Source organism: Oncorhynchus clarkii, chromosome 1, assembly GCF_045791955.1.
Source record: "Oncorhynchus clarkii lewisi isolate Uvic-CL-2024 chromosome 1, UVic_Ocla_1.0, whole genome shotgun sequence".
Lineage (NCBI taxonomy): Eukaryota > Metazoa > Chordata > Actinopteri > Salmoniformes > Salmonidae > Oncorhynchus > Oncorhynchus clarkii.
The window spans coordinates 79,345,999-79,371,209 of NC_092147.1; the positions used below are offsets into that span (position 1 = coordinate 79,345,999).

General features: G+C 41.2%; 1 protein-coding gene across 1 annotated transcript; it reads left to right on the forward strand.

The window, feature by feature from the left end:
• The first annotated feature begins 1,371 nt into the window (after positions 1 to 1,371).
• Positions 1,372 to 24,521, forward strand: LOC139413005 (solute carrier family 22 member 7-like). Its single transcript, XM_071159969.1, has 12 exons — positions 1,372 to 1,397; positions 7,316 to 7,491; positions 8,270 to 8,686; positions 9,463 to 9,566; positions 9,662 to 9,816; positions 10,020 to 10,188; positions 10,858 to 10,981; positions 13,696 to 13,805; positions 15,000 to 15,214; positions 15,534 to 15,642; positions 16,096 to 16,308; positions 24,128 to 24,521. Exons 3-12 carry the CDS (start codon positions 8,309 to 8,311, stop codon positions 24,204 to 24,206), a joined length of 1,656 nt encoding a protein of 551 aa, XP_071016070.1. The 5' UTR covers positions 1,372 to 1,397; positions 7,316 to 7,491; positions 8,270 to 8,308; the 3' UTR covers positions 24,207 to 24,521.
• Positions 24,522 to 25,211: the final 690 nt, after the last annotated feature.

Below are 25,211 nucleotides of genomic sequence, written 5' to 3' on the forward strand. Positions count from 1 at the left end.
TGAACTTTGCATGAAAGTGTTTCATGAATTAAATCATTATCCAATTAACTGCTTATTATATGAACTAGCTTGCTGACAAGTTGCCATTTGATCGCTGATGATCGACAATAAAGACCTGCTTCATTCATGTTGGGATTGACCATTGACTTGGTTTGAATATTTATCTTTGTTTAGCTCACCAACATGAGACCATCCATGTTGAATTTTTGCATTATGTTGACATATATAATTCGTATTGGTTTTCCAAGCTGCCCTGTAACAGCAACGCTTCCCCACCATATTTTACAGTAGGTATGAGTAGGTCGGCATATGTATCCTTCTTTCTAGGCCAAAGAGCTCTATTTGACCATAGCGTCTGTTCCAATCCAAGTGCCAATGCCGTTTAGCAAACTCCAGGCATTTACATTTGTTGGTTGCTCTCAATGAAAGTGTCTTTCTGGCAACCGCTCCAAAGAGCCTATTGGCAAAGGAGATGACGTCAAATTGTAGATTTGGAAACTTGGTGACCCGAAGATGTGACCAAGTTCTGTAATTCTCCAGCTGTGGCCCTCGGACATTTCTTTGCGTCCAGAACCATCTTCCTCACTGTGCGTGGGGGAAAAAATACACATGCATTCAATATCAGGCAAGATTACCACTGTTCCAGTACCCATTACCTGATTTATGAAGGTCAATAACCATTTGTGAGTTCTTTGCTTTTTCCTATGCGTGTTGCTTCATTTTCCTACCCCAGTAAAACAGGAAGCCACGGAAGACCAAAACGCATTCCTTAAGATAAGAATCATTTAAAAAAGTAGAATGTTAATGCAGATTTTATTTTGTTTGTTTATATTTATAATAATCTTTAGGGGTGCCAATAATTTTACCCCTATTTCTTTGAGAGAGAAAATGCATTACTTGTTAAACAAAATCAATTTTTCTGAACAATTGCTCAGTAAGTAGCTCAGTATTTGTATGATTTATTTTATGCAGTCTTTTTTACTCATCTTTGTCAAGGGTGCCGTATATTTTGGACCTGATTGTACATCGATATTCCATGATTTTGATTTGATTGCACAAGATTAAATTAAACCGTGGCCAGTGTGCCCCAATGCCCTTCCTTGCTTTCATGGCTCACTTCTCTTTCGGGGCAAAGTGAGTTGGCACATTAGTCTCCTCAGTTACCCATTTCCAAAGGATTAAAGATTAAAATAGCAAACCCAGAGACACTTGTACAAAGTCTACAGTACAGAACAAATGTATTACAGATTTATACTGTCGGGTGGGTCTAATCCTGAATGCTTATTGGTTAAAAGTCTATTCCACAAGTTACCACCAGCTAAATCTATGACGTTAAATTCCTATTTTTACTCTGTTCCATCTGACTGTGCAATCCACTGTCTCATCATCCCAGCCAGGTATTTATAAACTTGATCTCCACTATAAAAAGCATCTAGACATTATCTCACATTTCTTTTAGACTAACATTTAGTTTTCAACAGGGGAGATGTGTATAAACCTTGCTGTCTATCTCTCCGACATTTGCAACATTATTGCAGTATTCAAACTCGATGTCCAACTGTCCCATAGTAATGAATGTGTAGGGGCATAGTTATTATGGATATATACAAATAAATGTAAATTGAAAAAAGGTCATGCGAAATTAAGTGCAGCTAGTTTGCAGTCTTTCCAGCTTCAGTTCAAAGTTATTGACTGGGTCGCGTCTATAGATACAGAACAAAAAGAACGAACGACTGGGTCACGTCCATAGATACAGAACAAAAAGAACGAGCGACAGGATCGCGTCTCTAGCAACCCTAGACTTGTGTATGAACTATATCTTGTGGAAGGAGTTGGTTGGTCACATATGTAATATTTAAGTGGTAATGTCCTTGAAGCCGGGGTTTGTTGGATATATTGGCACAATTTGCTGGCCCTCGATGAACACTTGTACCAATATATCCAACATGTTGGATATATTGGTACAAGTGTTCATCGAGGTGTTCGATATTACATATGTGACCGATCGGCTCGATTCGGTCTTATGTAGCAAAATTTGAAATAGTTTTTTTTACATTGGCTAAAAGTAGAGATTCAGAGCTAGCATATTGTATATATGGGAGAGTAATTCTGCTTTGAAAGTTGATAAACTTGTAACCACATTTTTGAGAAAATGGCCCTTGAATGATTTAGTGAACCTACTGAGCTCTTTGTCTACACCATCCTTCACACCCTCTTAAGCCTTAACCCTACCCATCTCTTTAAGGATTCACATGTGAGGCCATATAATAAACAACCAAAGATTTCAAGACTGTTTTTTTTTTAACTAGGCAAGTCAGTTAAGAACAAATTCTTATTTACAATGACAGCCTAGGAACAGTGGGTTAACTGCCTTGTTCAGGGGCAAAACAACAGATTTTTTACTTTGTCAGCTCAGGGATTCGATCTAGAAACCTTTCAGTTACTGGCCCAACGCTCTAACCACCTGGCTACCTGCTGCCCCGTTTATACTACGGCTATCGACAGTTGTCGCAGTGACATCATGAACATTCTATTGTCGTCCGACATCAAACTTATCGTTGTCATTATGAAAAAGTATAATCACAAATACTACAGGCTGCATGACATCAGCAGCCTGGTGGTCCAAAATAGCATAACTAGTGTATTTTAACACCAATAAACCCATCTGTTTGGAAATTCATTTAATATAATGTCAATCTAACAAACCAGGTAACTAAAAGCTACTTTCTAAACAATGTTTTGGTTCTTTTCTAGCTTGTTAGCTAGCTAATGTTAAGTTAGCTGGCTAGCCAGTTCAAATAATGACCATATCATATAGCTGGCAATGTCTTCACTTTAGTTCATTTGTCTTCATTATTACAGAACAAGATCATTGTTTACAAGTGAATGGCGAGCCAATTACAGAAAATTGCTTACGTTTGTGAGTGTGACAAATAAAAGCAGAGCATTCTAGCAGAGAACTTTTGAACTTGGACACTGTCTCGTTGGCCTAACGTTATGTCCTAATTTGACTTTGGTGCAGGTCATGTTCTTCACATTACCGTCTCTGGTAAACACATACTATATCAAATAAAATCTAAGTTTATCTGTCACATGCACAGGATACAGAAGGTGTAGTGAAATGGTTACTTACATAGTGGAGTCTTTTGTTTAGACATGTAGCTAGCTAGCTAAACAATGAACCATAATCCCAACTCATAACAATACTACCCAGCTCAAATCTGCAGGTAGCTAACCAGCCAGGTTCAATGTTAGCTAGCTAGCTTACATTAGCCTATAACTAGCAATGCAAATGGCTCTGAGATACAAATAATATTACTACACAGATCATACGCTTAACGTTAGCTAGCTAGCTGACTACGCTTTAACTTGAAATGAAAATGACTTTCTGACTAAATTCGAAACGTATAATATCTGAAAATGTAGCTAGCTAGACTATCTTACCCATATACATGGAAGGACGCTTCTCCCTCTCTGTCACAGATGCCATAGTTGCCATTAGTTTGAAGACATTTTCAGATATTATACGTTTTGAATTTAGTAATCCGTAGACAGGTGTTTTATACAACAGCCTTCTGTGTCTTCCTTTTTTTACTCCCTCTGCATATTTGCAATCAAACGCCAGAATTTTCTCCATCTCCTTAGCTATCATACTCTAATTCCACCGGGCATTCCACTGATTTCAAAACTCGGTCCTCCAGAAAGTGGAGAACAGCACTTTTGCAGTTCTACTAAGTGATATCTTTCAAAAATTCCGCATTAGATAGGATTACCTACACATACTAACCAGCTCATATTATTGACAGAGGCATGCTATATCACTGACCAATCCAAACTCATCTCTCAGCATGTCCAGCCCATCCATTATCTCAGCCAGTCATGGCTAGCAGGAAGGTTCCTGACTTTTTCCGTGACTAAACCAACTCGTAATTTAACAATTCTATTTGTATTTGCAGATGGCACACACGGTTGTTAGTAAGGCACATGAAAGTTCACATTCCAGAAGGCATTTCTGACAAAAAAACACATTTTGATACAAATATTTTTAAAATACGTTCAAATGCCTCTCCTGTGAAGTAGTGAGGTACGACATTTTCCTACTTTCCTGAAACAAGTCACATATATGTCAACTCTGTCATACAAACTGGTTGACTTGAGTGGTTCTATAATAAGACTTGGGTCCGGATTCTATCAAATCTTGCTTAGGAATGTTTACTGTATGTACAGTACATGGCCGTGGGTAGATTCTTTGGGGTTGGGGGGGGTGCAGGTTTTTTTCTGTTTTTTTTCTTAGGGGGTGCTGCAGCACCCTCAGCACCCCTACTCCCGGAGGCTACGTGTATGTAGTATTACTGCCTACACAACTAGCCTATATCTGCAGAAATACACAGCTGCCTTGAAAACCGTTGTGCTGCTTTGTTGCCATGTGTGTCTTCAGCTCTGTTCTAAGGAAACATGATTATTATTATTATTTGTTGTTGTTATTGTTGTTGGACAAAGGAGAATGTAAAACGCCAGGAAATCTGCTCAAGGTGATTTTAATTAAAAAAATCTGAGACACATGTGTGATCTTATCCAAATGTAATAAAAGTTTGAAATTATTATGTTTTTGTGAAATACTAATTATGTTTGTGCTACTTGCAGTACATTTGCAGTCTACAAATGATTTATAATTATGTTGTGAAAACAATTCCGCCAGCTGCTGAATGTAGATTGGGCCCCCTGCCCTAAGAGGTACTAATGAAGAGCTTAGGGCTGTAACCATGGTGTTCAAGTGGCCATCAACTTCTTTTTTAATCTATTTTGGAACTGCTGTCCAAGCAATAAATCCAATCCTTGGCAGTGCTTCAGATGATTCATAAAATAGCTAGTTCTAAAGTAATGCACACATCCATCCAAACATTGTATTTGAAGTACAGGAGAGTGTGCAGCTGTTTCATTTAGAACTCAAGCATACAGGACCCTTTTACTCTTCTAAAGACAAGTTCTCTTTTGAAGACAAACATGTAATTTGTGTGTCTCCTTGGCTGTGGAACAAAAGCAGCATTGATCCAATCCCATAGTCCATGAGCATGTCAAGCGAAATTCACTGAATAAAGCAAACAGTAAACTACTGTTGACCAAATAATGAGGTCCGACTTGTAAAGGAGTGAGGATACAACTCAAGGAATCTCGGACAGTTCTTCCAGGTTCAACCTCTTTAATGATGCATCAACTGAAGGATTCAAATGAACACCATACCAAGAGTTTTACATCTCTTATACTGTATTATTTCAACGTACATTAACATGTACTCTACATTCTCATTGTTTAGCACAGAACCACATACATTCTCAATGGTCAATATGGAAACCTCAGTTCAGTTAGACGATTACTTCAGTGTCTGTAGGTCTTGACGTGCATTCCATTTTTTTTTATTGTCAAACATATTCAATGGAAACGAAAACAGCCTTGATAAATTGGCCCATAGCTTCCTGAGAAGAGCAGAGTTAACATACACACAGTGCTTGAGATCAAACATACTTTTATCTGATGCGTACTACAGATTCATATTTGTGTGTTAATATATTTATATAAATTGAATATACACTGAGAGTGAAGCGATGATCCCTTATCGATGTCACTTGTTAAATATACTTCAGTTAGTGTAGATGAAGCAGGGGAGACAGGGTAAAGAAGGATTTTGAAGCCTTGGGACAAGAGACATGGATTGTGTGTGTGTGCCATTCAGACGGTGAAGGGGCAAGACAAAAGATTGAAGTGCCTTTGAACGGGGTATGGTAGTAAGTGCCAATCGCACCAGTTTGTGTCAAGAACGACAACACTGCTGGGTTTTTCACGCTCACAGTTCCTTGTGTGTATCAAGAATGGTCCACAACCCAAAGGACATCTAGCCAACTTCACACAACTGTGGGAAGCACTGGAGTCAACATGGACCAGCATCCCTATGGAACGCTTTCACCACCTTGTAGAGTCCATGCCCCGACGAACTCAATGCAAGTCAATATTGCAACTAAATATTAGGAAGGTGTTCTTAATGTTTTGTAAACTCAGTGTATATTAAATTATTTTAATTGAGGATATACAGTATATATATATATATATCTGCATGTTCACACCCTTTAAATCATCCTAGTACCGGCCTCTAAAATCATTGACATGTGCCACCATTGACATATGGCATCAGTAATTGTCTTAAAGTAAATACATTTGTATTATTTTGAAAGAATATCTGTCAACTAGAAAAGAACATTAACTGAAGTAAATGTGGTGTGCTTGCTAGTCTTGGAGTATGTATGGTTGTGAAATAGTATTAGTTGTGGTATTAGTGGTAGTAACGGCAGTAGTAATGGTAGAAGTAGTAATGGTAGTAATAGGGTTTTCATAGGCTTTGTATTAGTATTGTGACCTATTTTGGGGTGGTTTCTAGTCTTGGAGTTATTATAGTGGGTTATAGTGGGCTAGTATAGTAAGCTATAGTAAGTACTATATGATCATAAGCCATATAATGGGTTTTTAAGCTCTCAACATTTTTCAGTTTGAACATTCTGTAAGTTTTGTGGCAATGATTTGAGTTTAGTTTTGAAGTCTGCATTCCGCAATGAAAATTAATTATAGTTTAGAAATGTTGAATGGTAGCAAAAAAGTGTGTTTAAGCCATCTAAGTTGAGTCAGTCCTAATTCATTTGCATGCAAAGAGGCACCAGATAGTCTGGTAACAATGCCAACACGGTGAATGCATAAGAAAGACATTTGAATACAATGTGAATACGTGACAAACCTTTATCAGATCGTGATTGGATCATGTTGATCAGATCACAAAACTCACATGTTAGCACAAGGTGTAAAGGAGACTTTAGTGTCAGTACCTACTTTTTTCTGTATCACAGCATATTTATTACAAGAATGTGAAAACACTCAAAAGAAAAACATTGTGTGTGTGTGGACAATGAACTATATTGACTTATGCACAATGTCAGCAGTGTATCAACGTACCAATATGTTGTGACAAAAAAATATTATATAAACAAATTATAAAATGTTTGTCACACCTCTCCAATCAGAACAGCTCAGCTCTTGGCCAATGTGCTTGCCTCACACTGGTCCAGCTGTCAGCTAACACAACAGTCTAGTTTCTGAACTCTGCTCCCAGCGCAGGGGTTCAGGAGGTGGGGAGAGAGGGGGAGTGTGATTGAGTCTGGAAGTGGCATAAACTTTGTTTCCCATTTTGGTTATCTGGGGTCTGGGAACATATTTCCTCAAAGCTTATTGAAGGTGACTTAGAGACCTATCTACTTATACTTCTGTTGGAAAGCCAGTGGAGGTGTTTCTACCTGAGAAGGACGTGTTTCCAGTAGAGAGGACATCAGAAGCTCTTAGAACTCACGACTTCATCCTGTGGGGAGAGTTGTCTGTGGTTCCACTGCTAGAGGGAAGTACTGGCCAGAAGAGTCTCTCGCCCACCCTCTCTGGACCCAAGACCTCTACTAAGTAAGTCCTAAATGATTTAATCCTCTCAAGCTCCGTGGATGAATACAGATGTAGGATCTTAATTTGAGCCAGTTTGCTACAGCAGGCAAATAATCCTGCAGCAACAGGAAATGTGAATTATTATGTGGATTATAATTAAATCCTTAAGAGTGCGTGTGTGTCAATCTAAGTAACATAATAAAATAAACCCCCATCAAAATCTGTCAGTTTAAGCTAAAATATATATATTTTTTGCATGGACTGCATGTCAATCCATCGCATCCACATTTGTCAGCCTTACGCATCTGCATGGAAGGAGGCCGAGCTACAGCAATGTTTGTCAGACTGAGAAATCCCGAAAATCGGTCTTCTCACGTCCGAAAGGTAAAACCCCCATAAGCCCATGGTCCAAAAGGTAAAACCCCCATAAGCCCACGGAACTCGTCTGAAGTCGGTAAAGCTGATGTGCCAACTTCTGTCTGTAGTGTGCAAACCGTTTGGGCTACAAACTAATATGACCTCACTTTTATGATTGTGTTCTCCGCTTTGCTCTACACCCCCCCCCCCCCCCCCCCCTCTAAATTTTTTGGTGGAAATTACTTCAGATGCCTTTTTAATTTTGAAACCTCACATACACAACAAGGAAAGTTCTCCTGGATCAGGGTGACCAATTTAAGATCCTACCTCCACATTAGCGTACTCACATTTTCCTCATTGCAGACTGCATACAAACAACACAGTAGGGTATGTGTCAATTTTCTGCATGGTTTAAATTAAATTGATTGTCTTCCACTTTTAGCTGTATTGCAAAGGATCACCCTCTTGCCCAAGCTTGAGGATGAAGTTTGACAACATTCTAGAGGAGATCGATGGCTGTGGATGGTTTCAGGTGCTGATCGTCACTCTGCTCTGTATCCCTCGAGTGATACTACCGTGTCACTTCCTGCTGAATAACTTCATTGCCGCCGTACCCTCTCACCACTGTGACCTCAGCGCTCTGGATGATGGCAGCCTCTTTGGGAATCTGACCCAGGAACAGAGACTGACTGTCAGCGTTCCAGTACAGGAAGATGGGACTCCAAGCTCCTGTAAGATGTTCCCAGAGCCCCAGTTCCACATCCTGTCCAACTCCAATAACAGTGATCTAGCTACAGTCCCCTGTCAGAATGGATGGACATATGACAACAGCACCTTCAAATCCACTATGGCAACAGAGGTAAAATACTTCCAATGATATCAGTTGAGTGGTGGATAGCTGATGCTAATGGTTCAAAGGCCAAAGCGAATTACAAAGGTTGACAAGATAAAAGGAATATAGCAGAGGAAGGCAACAGGCCAAATTCGTCCTGCAAGCGATTTTATTTGACCCCAAAAGTTTTCTTAAGAAAAAAAGAAAAACGTAATTCAGCTCAAAATGATTTTACGTTGGCATTTCCATTCCCAAGTATCCCCATTGTTAAATAGAGCGACAAACAGTGTGTGATCGATCCTTTCTCAATATAATGAAGGTATGAAACGATTATGATATTGCCAAATGAAATGTAGACGTCTTGCCCGTTTGGTCTTAATTGTGGTCGTTGCAGTACATTAATGATTATAATGATGTTCTGGCCCCCCGACCTACGACCAGCAGATTAATGTCATTTTGTATTAACCAAGGATTTGAGCAAATTATACAGTGTCTTGAACCATGAACACAATACAGAACCAAATTGAAAACTCTGTAAGACAATTAAGAGAGAAAAATGTTTTAAATGAGACCCCTCAGAGTTAGTCAATTATTTTCAAATTCCCTGGTTTGTTGTTATAGCCACATGACATGCAATTCTGTGCCCATTTATTCAATCAGAATTTCACTGGTTAGATATTGTCCCCACTTTAAGTAACATACTATTATCATTATTATTATCCTACTTCAACTGGTACATATAATAGGAATTGTGAACGCATGCTTTCTTGACTGTCACTATCATTGCTCCTCTTTCTATAAAGTGGGACCTTGTCTGTGACAGGAAAGGCATGAATAAAGCCACAGCCACCATTTTCTTTGTTGGCGTGATGATTGGAGCTATAGCCTTTGGTACCCTCACTGACAAGTAGGTCATTTTACCCCAATACCTGATATCTACATTCTTTCTTTATACATTGAATTATTTATTTGTGGCTATGTTTCTTGAATGCTCTTTTCCAGGTTTGGGAGGAAGCCTATGCTATTGGTGTCCTATACCATATCCATGGTATTTGGATTTGCCAGTGCATTCTCTAACTCCTATACCATGTTCGGAGTGATGAGATTCTTTACTGGCTTTGGACTTACAGGCATCAGCATCATCTCGACCGTTCTCAGTAAGCTAAGCTCTATAGATTTCATATGAACAAAATGTTTGACTCCATTGCTAAGCAATTTATTGCTTAGCAAAGTATTACCTAACAACACGTTAATACAGTGTATTTAATAGCGTAGTTAGTGTTGTTACAGAGGTATAAGATAAACTTTATGTAAAGTGAAACCCAACAACATTTTTTAACTCTATTTACATTCTTTCAAGGTGTGGAGTGGGTGGACATTAAGCACCGGGCTTTAATAGGTATAACGGGCAGCATGGCCTGGTCGTTTGGCAACATGATGCTAGCGGGCATTGCGTATCAAGTGAATGATTGGCGGATGCTAATGATAGCTGTCTCTGCACCCCTGGGCTTGGCTATCATCACTTGGTGGTAAGAATACACTGGGTGATATCCGGACCATATCCTAAACATATCAATGGATATCTGGATTTGACATGTTTTTGATACAGCATGGTACAAGATGCAGACAAAGATGCATATCTATACATGTGTAACCAGCCCCACCCACCACCATGGTGTAGAAGAACTCACCTGAATAATGCACATTCCACATTTTGCATCACATACAGTATACTACTGTATAATATAAACTGGGTGGTTCGAGCCCTGAATGCTGATTGGCTGAAAGCCATGGTATATGAGGCCGCATACCACGGGTATGACAAAACATGTATATTTTACTGTTCTAGTTACATTTGAAGCCAGTTTATAATAGCAATAAAGCACCTCTGTGGTTTGTGTTGTATGGCCAATTTACCACGGCTAAGGGCTGTATTCAGGCACTCTCTATACCACACACCCTCGGGCCTTATTGCTTAAATATAGTTCACTACAGTGTTGTAGTGACCTTAGGACAAGGTCCTTAGTGACCTCTTCAAGAGGGTCGGCCCACTTCTTGGCATAACAGTTGAAGTGTTGGACTGCGAGTCACAGGAACCCAAGTTCGAGTCAGGATTTGAGGCTACACTCCAAATTCACTACATTATGCAGGGAAATTGTTATTATTGTGCTTTGACCCATTGTAATGCATCACTGCAGGTGGCTCCCTGAGTCTGCCAGGTGGCTCATAGCCAATGGCAAAGTGGAAAGAGCCCATCTTTACCTGGAGAAATGTGCTCGTTTTAACAACAGAAAGGACTTCACGTCCAAAATCAAACTTGAGGTAAATGCAACAATTTTCAGTTGCTAGTATTTACTGCTAATATTTACTCTTATTCAAAAATGCGCATGGCATGCGATCATTTATACAGCTTTATTACAGTTATGAGGTGTTAGAAAGAGCATAGGTTTGAAGCACAAATATACAGTACCAGTCAAAAGTTTGGACACACCTACTAATTCAAGGGCTTTCCTTAATGTTTTACTATTTTCTAAATTGAAGAATAATAGTGAAGACATCAAAACTATGAAATAACACATATGGAATCATGTAGTAACCAAAAAAGTGTTAAACAAATCAAAATGCATTTGATATTTTATATTTAAGATTCTTCAAGTAGCCACCCTTTGCCCTGATGACACACTATTGGCATTCTCTCAACCAGCTTCATGAGTTAGTCACCTAGAATGCATTTCAATTAGCAGGTGTGCCTTGTTAAAGTTAATTTGTGGAATTTATTTTCTTCTTAATGCGTTTGAGCCAATCAATTATGTTGTGACAAGGTAGGGGTGGTATTCAGAAGATTGCCCTATTTAGTAAAAGACAAAGTCCGTAATATTTACTCTTATTCAAAAATGCGCATGGCATGCGATCATTTATACAGCTTTATTACAGTTATGAGGTGTTAGAAAGAGCATAGGTTTGAAGCACAAATATACAGTACCAGTCAAAAGTTTGGACACACCTACTAATTCAAGGGCTTTCCTTAATGTTTTACTATTTTCTAAATTGAAGAATAATAGTGAAGACATCAAAACTATGAAATAACACATATGGAATCATGTAGTAACCAAAAAAGTGTTAAACAAATCAAAATGCATTTGATATTTATATTTGAGATTCTTCAAGTAGCCACCCTTTGCCCTGATGACACACTATTGGCATTCTCTCAACCAGCTTCATGAGTTAGTCACCTAGAATGCATTTCAATTAGCAGGTGTGCCTTGTTAAAGTTAATTTGTGGAATTTATTTTCTTCTTAATGCGTTTGAGCCAATCAATTATGTTGTGACAAGGTAGGGGTGGTATTCAGAAGATTGCCCTATTTAGTAAAAGACAAAGTCCGTATTACGGCAAGAACTACACAAATAAGCAAAGAGAAACGACAGTCCATCATTGGTCAGTCAACCCGTAAAATTTCAAGAACGTTGAAAATGTATTCAAGTGCAGTCGCAAAAACCATCAAGCGCTATGATGAAACTGGCTCTCGAGGACCTCCACAGGAAAGGAAGACCCAGAGTTACCTCTGCTGCAGAGGTTAAGTTCATTAGAGTTACCAGCCTCAGAAATTGCAGCCCAAATAAATGTTTCACATGGTTCAAGGAGCAGACACATCTCAACATCAACTGTTCAGAGGAGACTGCGTGAATCAGGCCTTCATGGTCGAATTGCTGCAAAGAAACCACTACTAAAGGACATCAATAAGAAGAAGAGATTTGTTTGGGCCAAGAAACATAAACATGGACATTAGACCAGTGGAAATCTGTCCTTTGGTCTGATGACTCCAAATTTGAGATTTTTGGTTCCAACAGACGTGTCTTTGTGAGATGCAGAGTAGGTGAACGGATGATCTCCGTATGTGTGGTTCCCATCGTGAAGCATGGAAGAGGAGGTGTGAAGGGGAGGGGGTGCTTTGCTGGTGACACCGTTTGTAATTTATTTAGAATTCAAGGCACACAAACAGCATGGCTACCATAGCATTCTGCAGCAATACATCATCCCATCTGCTTTGCGCTTAGTGGGACTATCATTTATTTTTCAACAGGACAATGACCCGACACACCTCCAGGCTGTGTAAGGGCTATTTGACCAAGAAGGAGTGTGATGGAGTGCTGCATCAGATGACCTGACCTCCACAATCACCCAACCTCAACCCAATTGAGATGGTTTGGGATGAGATGGACCGCAGAGTGAAGGAAAAGCAGCCAACAAGTGCTTAGAATATGTGGGAACTCCTTCAATACAGTTGGACAAGCATTCCAGGTGAAGCTGGTTGAGAGAATGCCAAGAGTGTGCAAAGCTGTCATCAAGGCAAAGGGTGGCTACTTTGCAGAATCTCAAATAGAAAATATATTTTGATTGGTTTAACACTTATTTATTTACTACATGATTCCATATGTGTTATTTCATCGTTTTGATGTCTTCACTATTATTCTACAATGTCGAAAATAGTACAAATAAAGAAAAACCCTGGAATGAGTAGGTGTGTCCAAACTTTTGACTGGTACTGTATGTGGAGGATACAATAGCCATAAATGTAACACACTGGAACTAACTATCCCAAGCCAGCAGCATACCGCCCTGCATCCCACTGCTGCCTTGCTTCTGAAGCTAAGCAGGGTTGGTCCCTGGATGGAAGACCAGATGCTGTTGGAGGGCCAGTAGGAGGCACCCTTTCCTCTGGTCTAAAAAATAACTACCGTTGCCCTGTGTAGGGTGCTGTATTTTGGATGGGATGTTAAATGGGTGTCCTGACTCTCTGTGGTCACTAAAAATCCCACGGCACTTATCATAAGAGTAGGGGTGTTAACCCCAGTGTCCTGGATAAATTCCCACTCTGCCCCTCATACCGTTACCTAATCATCCCCAGTTTACAATTGGCTCATTCATCTCCCCTGTAACTATTCCCCATGCTCTAAATGAGAATGTTTTCTCAGTCAACTTACCTGGTCAAATAATTAAAATACACTAACTTAGCCTCTCTCCCATACTGCTTAGCACCTGTCTGATGTGGTTGGCACGGACAACCATAACAAGACCTACTCCTACCTGGACCTGGTGAGGACCCCAAAGATGAGAAGACTGGCTCTACTAACAGGCATAGTGTGGTGAGTATATCTGGCTCTACTAACAGGCATAGTGTGGTGAGTATTTATGACTCTAAAAACAGGCATAGTGTGGTGAGTATTTCTGGCTCTAATAACAGGCATAGGGTGGTGAGTACCCCTGGTCTCATATCTGTCACAAATCATTACACAGCTTTGTGTCTATTTGTATGTACTGTATAGACTGGTTTGGGGCTGTATGAACTGGTTTGCAGTACTGTATAGACTGGTTTGGGGCTGTATGAACTGGTTTGCAGTACTGTATAGACTGGTTTGGGGCTGCATGAACTGGTTTGCAGTACTGTATAGACTGGTTTGGGCTGTATGGACCGGTACTGTATAGACTGGTTTGGGGCTGTATGGACTGGTTTGAACTGGTTTGGACTGTATGGACTGGTTGGGCTATATAGACCGGTACTGTATAGACTGGTTTGGGGCTGTATAGACTGGTTTGGGCTGTATGGACCGGTACTGCATAGACTGGTTTGCGGCCCATACAGTACACAAACCAATGAAGAATCTCCATTGAAAGTGCTTCTTAATACAGGACTAGTTTTAGGCCTAGATTAAATTAGATCAAGCATTAACCAGTGATAGCACACACCTGCATAGCTGATGTTTTGGCAGAGTCAGAGGTGGAACTGCCTTGGAGATGTAAAATCGTGAGTAGCTGCCCTTGCAATGATTGTCACGAAGCCACAACCGCCCCACTCGCGTTAGAAGATTAGAACGAGAAAGTGTAGGCTATATGGAAATAATTATGCTCAAATGGAAAAATTATAACACTCAGTAATGAAGATTTTTATCAAGTGTAAATTACATCTCACATTCCAGTGTTTGAACTTGTGAACAAGGCTGCATGGGATTTCTGTTAAGGCAGCCAATGGCAATGTCCGCTTTAGGTATAATGCCGGAAGCCACTTGTGGATTTGACAGGTCTAACGCAGTTCCACCTCTGACACCCCTTCAATGCGGATGTCGGCGAAAGCAGATCTGATTGGATAGAGCTCTTGATTAATCATTTTCTGTAGAAAGTGTCCTTATGTGTCTGTGAGTTATCTTTTATCTTTATCAAGTCAAACATAATGTATACCTCATTGACTACTTTGGCAATGTCATCATATTTCCAGTCACGATAGTGTAAGGTGCAACTTATGACAAACACAACGTAGATCTCATTGTGTTCTCTCCTCACAGGTATGGCGTGGCCTCAACATACTATGGGATCAGTTTAAACATTACAGGGTTTGGCCTGAATGTCTACCTCACCCACTTTATCTACTCTGCCATCGAGGTGCCCGCCAAGATGGTCGTCTACTTCTGTCTCGATACCATTGGTCGGAAACACTGCCAGGCAGGCACTCTTCTGCTAACGGGAACCTGCATCGCCATCAACATCTTTGTGCCCAAAGGTGACTACATAAATAGGCCATTATTATTGCTTTATAAATGATCATAAAGGTTGTATATTAATTATGAATTATAATGCTTATAATGCCTATATGCAAAGAAATGATATGAATAAAGAAATATATATGTATTAATATTGTATAAAAGGTTATAAATGCTTATGAACGTTTATAATAAAGTGCAACCCAAAATGAATTCCTAGATGATTATGTGGAGTAAATTGGACAGTAAAGGAATGTTTATTATTTTGCCTTTTTTTCATCAGTGTTTGAGAGATGACAGTCTTATCCTCAGGATCTGTTGTTTTGTTCCTCTGTTCAGGTCAGTGGCATGTTCGCACTATCGTCGCTGTGCTTGGGAAAGGCCTATCAGAGGCCTCCTTCACCACTGTCATCTTGTATACGGCTGAACTCTACCCTACGGTCGTGAGGTCAGATTTACCGGAGCATTTTCACAGTGAAACACTATTAGAGTTTATTTCCTCAAACTGAAGCATGCTTTATTTAACATTTTACATTGACATTTTAGTAATTTAGCAGACGCTCTTAGCTAGAGCGACTGACAATTAGTGCATTCATCTTAAGATAGCTAGGTGAGACAACAACACATCACAATCGTATCAAGTACATTTTCCCTCAACAAAGTATTTATCAGCAAAGAGTGCGTCAGGGGAGCTGTGAGAGTTGCTCAGGCAGCATAACAAAAATTACTAACAAAAATAAAATAAATGTTACCTTTATTTTACCATGTTGTCCCATTGAGGTCAAAATACCTATTTTTCAAGGGAGACCTGTGGAATGCAATGTACGGTGTCCATATTAGGACAGCTTCAGTCTCAGCAGGAGTTTTCTGAGTCTCACTATCAACATTTTCCCCCTAACAGACAAAATGGGTTGGGTTACAATAACTTCATGGCTCGGTTGGGCGTGTCCATAGCACCCCTCATCATTCTATTGGAGGACGTGTGGAAGCCCCTCCCTGAAGTCATCATCTGTTGTGTGTCCATTCTTTCTGGTCTGGTGGCCTTCCTTCTCCCAGAAACCCACAATGCAAGGCTGCCAGAGACCATTGAGGATATTGAACAAACAAAAAAAAGGTAACCCAGCCGACTTCACAAAGATTGTCAGTGTAATTTGTAACCCGCTGTTACAGTATATACCAGCAGTAGTGGAAAAAGTACCAAATGGTCATACTTGAGTAAAAGTAAAGATATCTTAACAGAAAAAGTGATATTTACCCAGTAAAATACTACTTGGGTAAAAGTCTAAAAGTGTTTGTTTTTAAATATACTTAAGTATCCAAAGTAAATGTAATTTCAATAAATAATTTCAAATTCCTTATATTAAGCAAAACAGATGGCACGATTTTCTTGTTTTTGATTTATTTACGGATAGCCAGGGGAACAATAATTCTCATACATCAATTACAAACAAAGCATTTGTGTTTAGTAAGTCTGCCAGATCAGAGGCAGCAGGGAGCAATCAATCAATCAAATGTATTTATAAAGCCCTTCTTAAATCAACTAATGTCACAAAGTGTGGTACAGAAACCCAGCCTAAAACCCCAAACAGCAAGCAATGCAGGAGTAGAAGAACAGTGGCTAGGAAAAACTCCCTAGAAAGGCCAAAACCTAGGAAGAAACCTAGAGAGGAACCAGGCTATGTGGGGTGGCCAGTCCTCTTCTGGCTGTGCCGGGTGGAGATTATAACAGAACATGGCCAAGATGTTCAAATGTTCATAGATGACCAGCAGGGTCAAAAAATAATAACCACAGTGGTTGTAGAGGGTGCAACAGGTCAGCACCTCAGGAGTAAATGTCAGTTGGCTTTTCATAGCCGATCATTCAGAGTATCTCTATCAAAACAGCAGGTCTGGGACAGGTAGCACGTCGGGTGAACAGTTGAAACTGGATGACCACATGTTCTCATGATAAGTGCTTGAATTGGACCATTTTCTTGTCCAAGCATTCAAAATGTAACGAGTACTTTTAGGTGTCAGGGAAAATATATGGGAGTAAAAAGTACATGCTTCCTATGGAAATAGGGGAGTAAAAGTAAAAGTAGTCAAACAATTTAAATAGTATGTACAACGTTCGTACTTCAAAGTATTTGTACTTAGTTACTTTACACCACTGTCTACCAGGGCCGTCAGGAAAATATGGTACGAGGCGGCATCCCTTGCAGACAGAGTGCAGTATAACTGCAGTTATTCTGCAAATACTGCGTCCAAAATACCACAGTTGAATGAAGTTACTGCACTTTTACTGCAGTTTCAAAACTTTTTTGCAAGGGATTTGCAACAGCACTTTTCTATCAGTTTGATTTAGTTTTATAAAATATATTGATGCATTAAAAAGACAAGCATAGGGTTGTTCTTTAGACCGATTTGTCAACTCAATTTCTCTGTCCCTTACATCAAAGTGCTGTTGCAGGCTCTTTGCATGTCTTGACCAATCAGATTCACGGAAATCGTAGGTCGTGCAAGACGGGCACAAGCACAAAGCTCAAGGCGCGCTCTCTGCTTTCCTCCGGAATTTGTTAAGCAACTGTGATAACACATCACTCATGACAGACACAAGCAAAAACTATTCCATAAATGTAGCACCCTACACCTAAACATTAGCAATCTGACATGTTTTATTGTATGAAAAATATAATATTTTTTAGTCTGATCAACTGTAGGCTACTAACAACAGCAACTGCATAGTCTAGCCTTCTATGCACCCAGTCCCTCTAGCCAGGGTAAACAGTGGTATTTATAGCCCATTTGTTACCTAGACTTTTTCCATCCAAAATGATTAACTGCAATTAATCAATAAACACAATAGCTGACAAGTTTAGGCCTACAGTTGCATAGAGCAGGACTAAACCATGCAATCCAGTATAAAACAGCTCAGCCCTGTGAGTTTTATTGCAGCTACCCATGCAAATATGGGTAGCTGCAGCCCAATATGGCAACAGGAGTAAGGGTAGCTTCACCCTAATATAGCAACAGGAGTAAGGGTAGGTTCACCCTAAAATGGCAACAGGAGTATGGGTAGCTTCACCCTAATATAGCAACAGGAGTAAGGGTAGCTTCACCCTAATATGGCAACAGGAGTATGGGTAGCTTCACCCTAATATAGCAACAGGAGTAAGGGTAGCTTCACCCTAATATGGCAACAGGAGTATGGGTAGCTGCAGCCCAATATGGCAACAGGAGTAAGGGTAGCTTCACCCTAATATGGCAACAGGAGTATGGGTAGCTTCACCCCAATATGGCAACAGGAGTAAGGGTAGCTTCACCCTAATATAGCAACAGGAGTAAGGGTAGCTTCACCCCATTATGGCAACAGGAGTATGGATAGCTGCAGCCCAAAATGGCAACAGGAGTAAGGGTAGCTTCACCCTAATATGGCAACAGGAGTATGGGTAGCTGCAGCTCAATATGGCAACAGGAGTATGGCTAGCTTCACCCTAATATGGCAACAGGAGTATGGGTAGCTTCACCCCAATATGGCGACAGGAGTATGGGTAGCTACAGCTCAATATGGCAACAGGAGTATGGGTAGCTGCAGCTCAATATGGCAACAGGAGTATGGGTAGCTTAGTATGGGTAGCTCACGCATACTCCTGTCACCATATTGGGGTGACGCTACCCATACTCCTGTCACCATATTGGGGTGACGCGACCCATACTCCTGTTGCCATATTGAGCTGCAGCTACCCATACTCTTGTTGCCATATTGAGCTGCAGCTACCCATACTCCTGTTGCCATATTGAGCTGCAGCTACCCATACTCCTGTTGCCATATTGGGGTGACGCTACCCATACTCCTGTTGCCATATTGAGCTGCAGCTACCCATACTCCTCAATATGGCAACAGGAGTATGGGTAGCGTCACCCCAATATGGCAACAGGAGTATGGGTAGCTGCAGCTCAATATGGCAACAGGAGTATGGGTAGCGTCACCCCAATATGGCAACAAGAGTATGGGTAGCTGCAGCTCAATATGGCAACAGGAGTATGGGTAGCGTCACCCCAATATGGTGACAGGAGTATGCGTGAGTGGATATGTTGAAAGGAGTGGGTGTATGAAAAGAGAATCAGCAGCTCAATATGGCAACAGGAGTATGGGTAGCTGCAGCTCAATATGGCAACAGGAGTATGGGTAGCTGCAGCTCAATATGGCAACAGGAGTATGGGTAGCGTCACCCCAATATGGTGACAGGAGTATGGGTAGCTGCAGCTCAATATGGCAACAGGAGTATGGGTAGCTTCACCCCATTATGGCAACAGGAGTATGGGTAGCTTCACCCCATTATGGCAACAGGAGTATGGGTAGCTGCAGCTCAATATGGCAACAGGAGTATGTGTAGCTGCAGCTCAATATGGCAACAGGAGTATGGGTAGCTGCAGCTCAATATGGCAACAGGAGTATGGGTAGCGTCACCCCAATAAGGTGACAGGAGTATGCGTGAGTGGATATGTTGAAAGGAGTGGGCGTATGAAAAGAGAATCAGCTAATTGGGCAGCTTTGTTGTCACTCAAGACTGTTTGCGTGGCTGATTGGGCTGCACTACGAGTCGATATTAAAAGGCTCTGCATGGTAAATCTGACTTCTGCAGTTGCCATACAGCGTTGTACGTCCTCTGCAGAAGTCAGGGCATTTATACTTCTTGAGCTTCGCTGAGCAGAGCAGAGCTGTTGTGAAGGAAGTTGTAGAGGAAGTGAGTTAGTGTTTATACAGGACCTCCCACCAAACAATCATGTCAATACGGAGCTATATGGGGCCCTCCACATTGTTACACAATTTGGAAGGCGCACGGAGATGCGCTACAGAGCTCAATTTGGCCACAGCATGCCTCTGGAAGCTCCAGAATTGTGTCACACGCTTCATACGAAGCCTCCGACCACATTTTCAGATCAAGCATGAATTGGCTTTAAGCAGGCAGTCAGTGCTCCAGTGTTGTGCCAGCTGACTTGAAGTGCTTCCTACTGGATATCATAGTCTTGTTGCCGGTGGTAGATAAGTGGAATTTTTTTTCTCTCACATGATTTTATTTCAAGTAGGATTGCAGCCTACACAAGAAATAAGTAATATTGATAACCATTTAGATGTCACCTTGATACATACATAAACTCAACAAAAAAAGAAACGTCCTCTTCACTGTCAACTGTGTTTATTTACAGAAAACTTAACATGTGTAAATATTTGTATGAACAGAACAAGATTCAACAACTGAGACATAAACTGAACAAGTTCCACAGACATGTGACTAACAGAAATGGAATAATGTGACCCTGAAAAAGGGGGGGGGGGGGTCGAAATCAAAAGTAACAGTCAGCATCTGGTGTGGCCACCAGCTGCATTAAGATTTGTCAGTTCTTGCTGTGAGATGTTACCCCACACTTCCACCAAGGCATCTGCAAGTTCCCGGACATTTCTGGTGGGAATGGCCCTAACCCTCACCCTCCGATCCAACAGGTCCCAGATGTGCTCAATGGGATTGAGATCCAGGCTCTTCGCTGGCCATGTCAGAACACTGACATTCCTGTCTTGCAGGAAATCCTGCACAGAACGAGCAGTATGGCTGGTGGCATTGTCATGCTGGAGGGTCATGTCAGGATGAGCCTGCAGGAAGGTTACCACATGAGGGAGGAGGATGTCTTCCCTGTAATGCACAGCGTTGAGATTGCCTGCAATGACAACAAGCTCAGTCCGATGATGCTGTAACACACCGCTCCAGACCATGACGGACCATCTCCAAATCGATCTCGCTCCAGAGTACAGGCCTCTGTGTAACGCTCATTCTTTCGATGATGAACGCGAATCCGATCATCACCCCTGGTGAGACAAAACCACGACTCGTCAGTGAAGAGCACTTTTTGCCAGTCCTGTCTGGTCCAGCGACGGTGGGTTTGTGTCCATAGGCGGTGTTGTTGCCGGTGATGTCTGGTGAGGAACTGAATTACAACAGGCCTACAAGCCCTCAGTCCAGCCTCTCTCAGCCTATTGCGGACAGTCTGAGCACTGATGGAGGGATTGTGCGTTCCTGGTGTAACTTGGGCAATTGTTGTTGCCATCCTGTACCTGTCCCGCAGGTGTGATGTTCGGATGTACTGATCCTGTGCAGGTGTTGTTACACATGGTCTGCGAGGACGATCAGCTGTCCCTCCCGTCTCCCTGTAGTGCTGTCTTAGGCGTCTCACAGTACCAACATTGCAATGTATTGCCCTGGCCACATCTGCAGTCCTCATGCCTCCTTGCAGCATGCCTAAGGCACGTTCACGCAGATGAGCAGGGACCCTGGGCATCTTTCTTTTGGTGTTTTTCAGAGTCAGTAGAAAGGCCTCTTTAGTGTCCTAAGATTTCATAACTGTGACCTTAATTTCCTACCGTCTGTAAGCTACTAGTGTCTTAACGACCGTTCCACAGGTGCATGTTAATTAATTGTTTATAGTTCATTGAAAAAGCATGGGAAACAGTGTTTAAACACTTTACAATGAAGATCTGTGTAGTTATTTGGGTTTTTATAAATTATCTTTGAAAGACAGGGTCCTGAAAAAGGGAAGTTTCTTTTTTTGCTGAGTTAACATACAGTCTAAATCAAATCAAATCAAATGTATATATATAGCCTTTCGTACATCAGCTGATATCTCAAAGTGCTGTACAGAAACCCAGCCTAAAACCCCAAACAGCAAGCAATGCAGGTGTAGAAGCACGGTGGCTAGGAAAAACTCCCTAGAAAGGCCAAAACCTAGGAAGAAACCTAGAGAGGAACCATGCTATGTGGGGTGGCCAGTCCTCTTCTGGCTGTGCCGGGTGGAGATTATAACAGAACATGGCCAAGATGTTCAAATGTTCATAAATGACCAGCATGGTCAAATAATAATAATCACAATCAGAACAGTTGAAACTGGAGCAGCAGCACGGCCAGGTGGACTGGGGACAGCAAGGAGTCATCATGTCAGGTAGTCCTGAGGCATGGTCCTAGGGATCAGGTCCTCTGAGAGAGAGAAAGAAAGAGAGAAAGAGAGAATTAGAGAGAGCATACTTAAATTCACACAGGACACCGGATAGGACAGGAGAAGTACTCCAAATATAACAAATTGACCCTAGATAATCAAATTGCCAAGATAATCCATCCACCTGACAGGTGTGTCATATCAACAAGCTGATTAAACAGCACGATCATTACACAGGTGCACCTTGTGCTGGGGACAATAAAAGGCCACTCTAAAATGTGCAGTTTTGTCACACACATACCACAGATGTCTCAAGTTTTGAGGGAGCGTGCAATTTACATGCTGACTGCAGGAATGTCCACCAGAGCTGATGACAGAGAATTGAATATTCATTTCTCTACCATAAGCCACCTCCAACGTCATTTTAGAGAATTTGGCAATACGTCCAACCAGCCTCACAACTGCAGAACACGTATAACCACGCCAGCCCAGGACCTCCACATCTGTTTTCTTCACCTGCTGTATCGTCTGAGACCAGCCACTCAGACAGCTGATGAAACTGAGGTGTATTTCGGTATGTAATAAAGCCCTTTTGTGGGGAAAAACTCATTCTGATTGGCTGGGCCTGGCTCCCCAGAGGGTGGAGAGTCTCTTCAATGAATGGGGGAAAGGTGTATTTATCCCCGGGACACACCAGAGCCCAGGTGTGTCCCATTTTGCTGATGACCACAGGTGGTATACAGAAGATAGCCCTATTTGGTAAAAGACCAAGTCCATATTATGACAAGAACAGCTCAAATAAGCAAAGAGAAACGACAATCCATCAATACTTTAAGACATGAAGGTCAGTCAATACGTAAAATTTCAACAACTTTGAAAGATTCTTCAAGTGCAGTCGCAAAAACCATCAAGTGCTATGATGAAACTGTCTCTTGAGGACCTCCACAGGAAAGGAAGACCCAGAGTTACCTCTAAGGCAGAGGATAAGTTCATTAGAGTTACCAGACTCAGAAATTTCAGCCCAAATAAAGGCTTCACAGAGCTCAAGTAACAGACACATCTCAACATCAACTGTTCAGAGGAGACTGTGTGAATCAGGCCTTCATGGTCGAATTGCTGCAAAGAAACCACTACTAAAGGACACCAATAAGATGAAACACTAACAATGGTCATTAGACTGGTGGAAGTCTGTCCTTTCGTCTGATGAGTCCAAATTTTAGAGTTTTGGTTCCAACTGCCATGTCTTTGTGAGACGCAGAGTAGGTGAACGGATGATGTCCGCATGTGTGGTTCCCACCATGAAGCATGGACGAGAAGGTGTGATGGTGTGGGGGTGCTTCGCTGGTGACACCGCCTGTGATTTATTTAGAATTCAAGGCACACAATCAGCATGGCTACCACAGCATTCTGTAGCGATCCACCATTCCATCTGGTTTGCTCTTAGTGGGACTATCATTTGTTTTTCAACAGGACAATGACCTAACACACCTCTAGGCTGTGTAAGTGTTATTTGACCAAGAAGGAGAGTGATGGAGTGCTGAATTAGATTACCTGGCCTCCACAATCACCTGACCTCAACCCAATTGAGATGGTTTGGGATAAGTTGGACAACAGATTGAGGGAAAAACAGCCAACAAGTGCTCAGCATATGTGGGAACTCCTTCAAGACTGGTTGGAAAAGCATTCCAGGTGAAGCTGGTTGAGAGAATGTTAAGAGTGTGCAAAGCTGTCATCAAGGCAAAGGGTGGCTACTTTGAAGAATCTCAAATAGAAAATCTATTTTTATTTGTTTAACACTTTTTGGGTTACTCATGAGTCCATATGTGTTATTTCATAGTTTTGATGTCTTCACTATTATTCAACAATGTAGAAAATAGTAAAAATAAAGAGAAACCCTGGAATGAGTAGGTGTGTCCAAACTTTTGACTGGTATGTATATAAACAAAAAATTGTCCTTCTCTCTCCAGAAATCCCATCTTTGTCTCACCGCTGGAGAAAACTGAGGTCCTGCTGAAGTCACAGAAAAATAATGAGCTGGATCAGTGACTGAGACATTTAATGAACTGCATAGGTGTTATTGTTTAGGGCCACATACTGTACACAAGTTTCAAACTGTTCCAAGAGTATGATATTTCTGACTTCAGAACTGTTGTACAGAGTGGCTATAGCATGCTGAGTTTGTAATTCTACCATTGCTTCTGTAATAAACCAATTCCAGTGGAACGTGTTGCATGCACCTTGTAGGTTCTGTAGCCAATCTCTTGTCTCTGTGGTTGATATACAGTATTTGAAGTGACTTCACGTTCAAACTATAGGCTACATCAGTATTCACATTCAATAAATATTTGTATATTGCACGGACACAGGTTTCCAACACTGGTTTGTTTCATAATGTTTATACTTTAGTAGAAAGTTGTAGAAAGAGATGGGTAAGTAGACAGGGTGGAGAAAGGCTGAAGTCAGGAATTGAACCCTGATGTCATCTTCAGTGGGGAGGCAGACATGTTCATACAGCCAGGAGTGTTTCTCACTCAACAAGAGCTCTACACAATATTACAAACACTATGAGTGCAATGCTGGATCAAACAAGGACAAGCAGAACATCTTTAAAAACCTCTTCAGCTAACAACTTTCAAATGATTTTTCACCTACTGTATATTTGGGCATATATACAAGGGTAGGTGAATAGTGCTGATGGAGCATTTCCTGAAACACAAAGTGAAGGGGATAAAAACTGTGATATTCTCCTTAAATTTCATTTGAACTATTAGAACCAAGATACATTTGTTTTGTTCCAAGTGAGACAATTCGGCGTACATGTCTCAGGCAGGGCTATTCTCTTATAAGTGAACAGGGCCCCTATGTCTGTTTCTTCATTTTGTGTTTCTCAAAGGTGGGTGCCATAGTCTGCTAAAGAGGTGAGAAAGAGGAGGGAGAGTGACAGTAAGAGATGAGGAGCCATGTGTGGTTATGTGTCTGAGTGTAAATGTGTCAAGGACCAAGGCACCAAAGAGAATGACTTTACTGCTGGCTGCCCATTATCTACTTAGA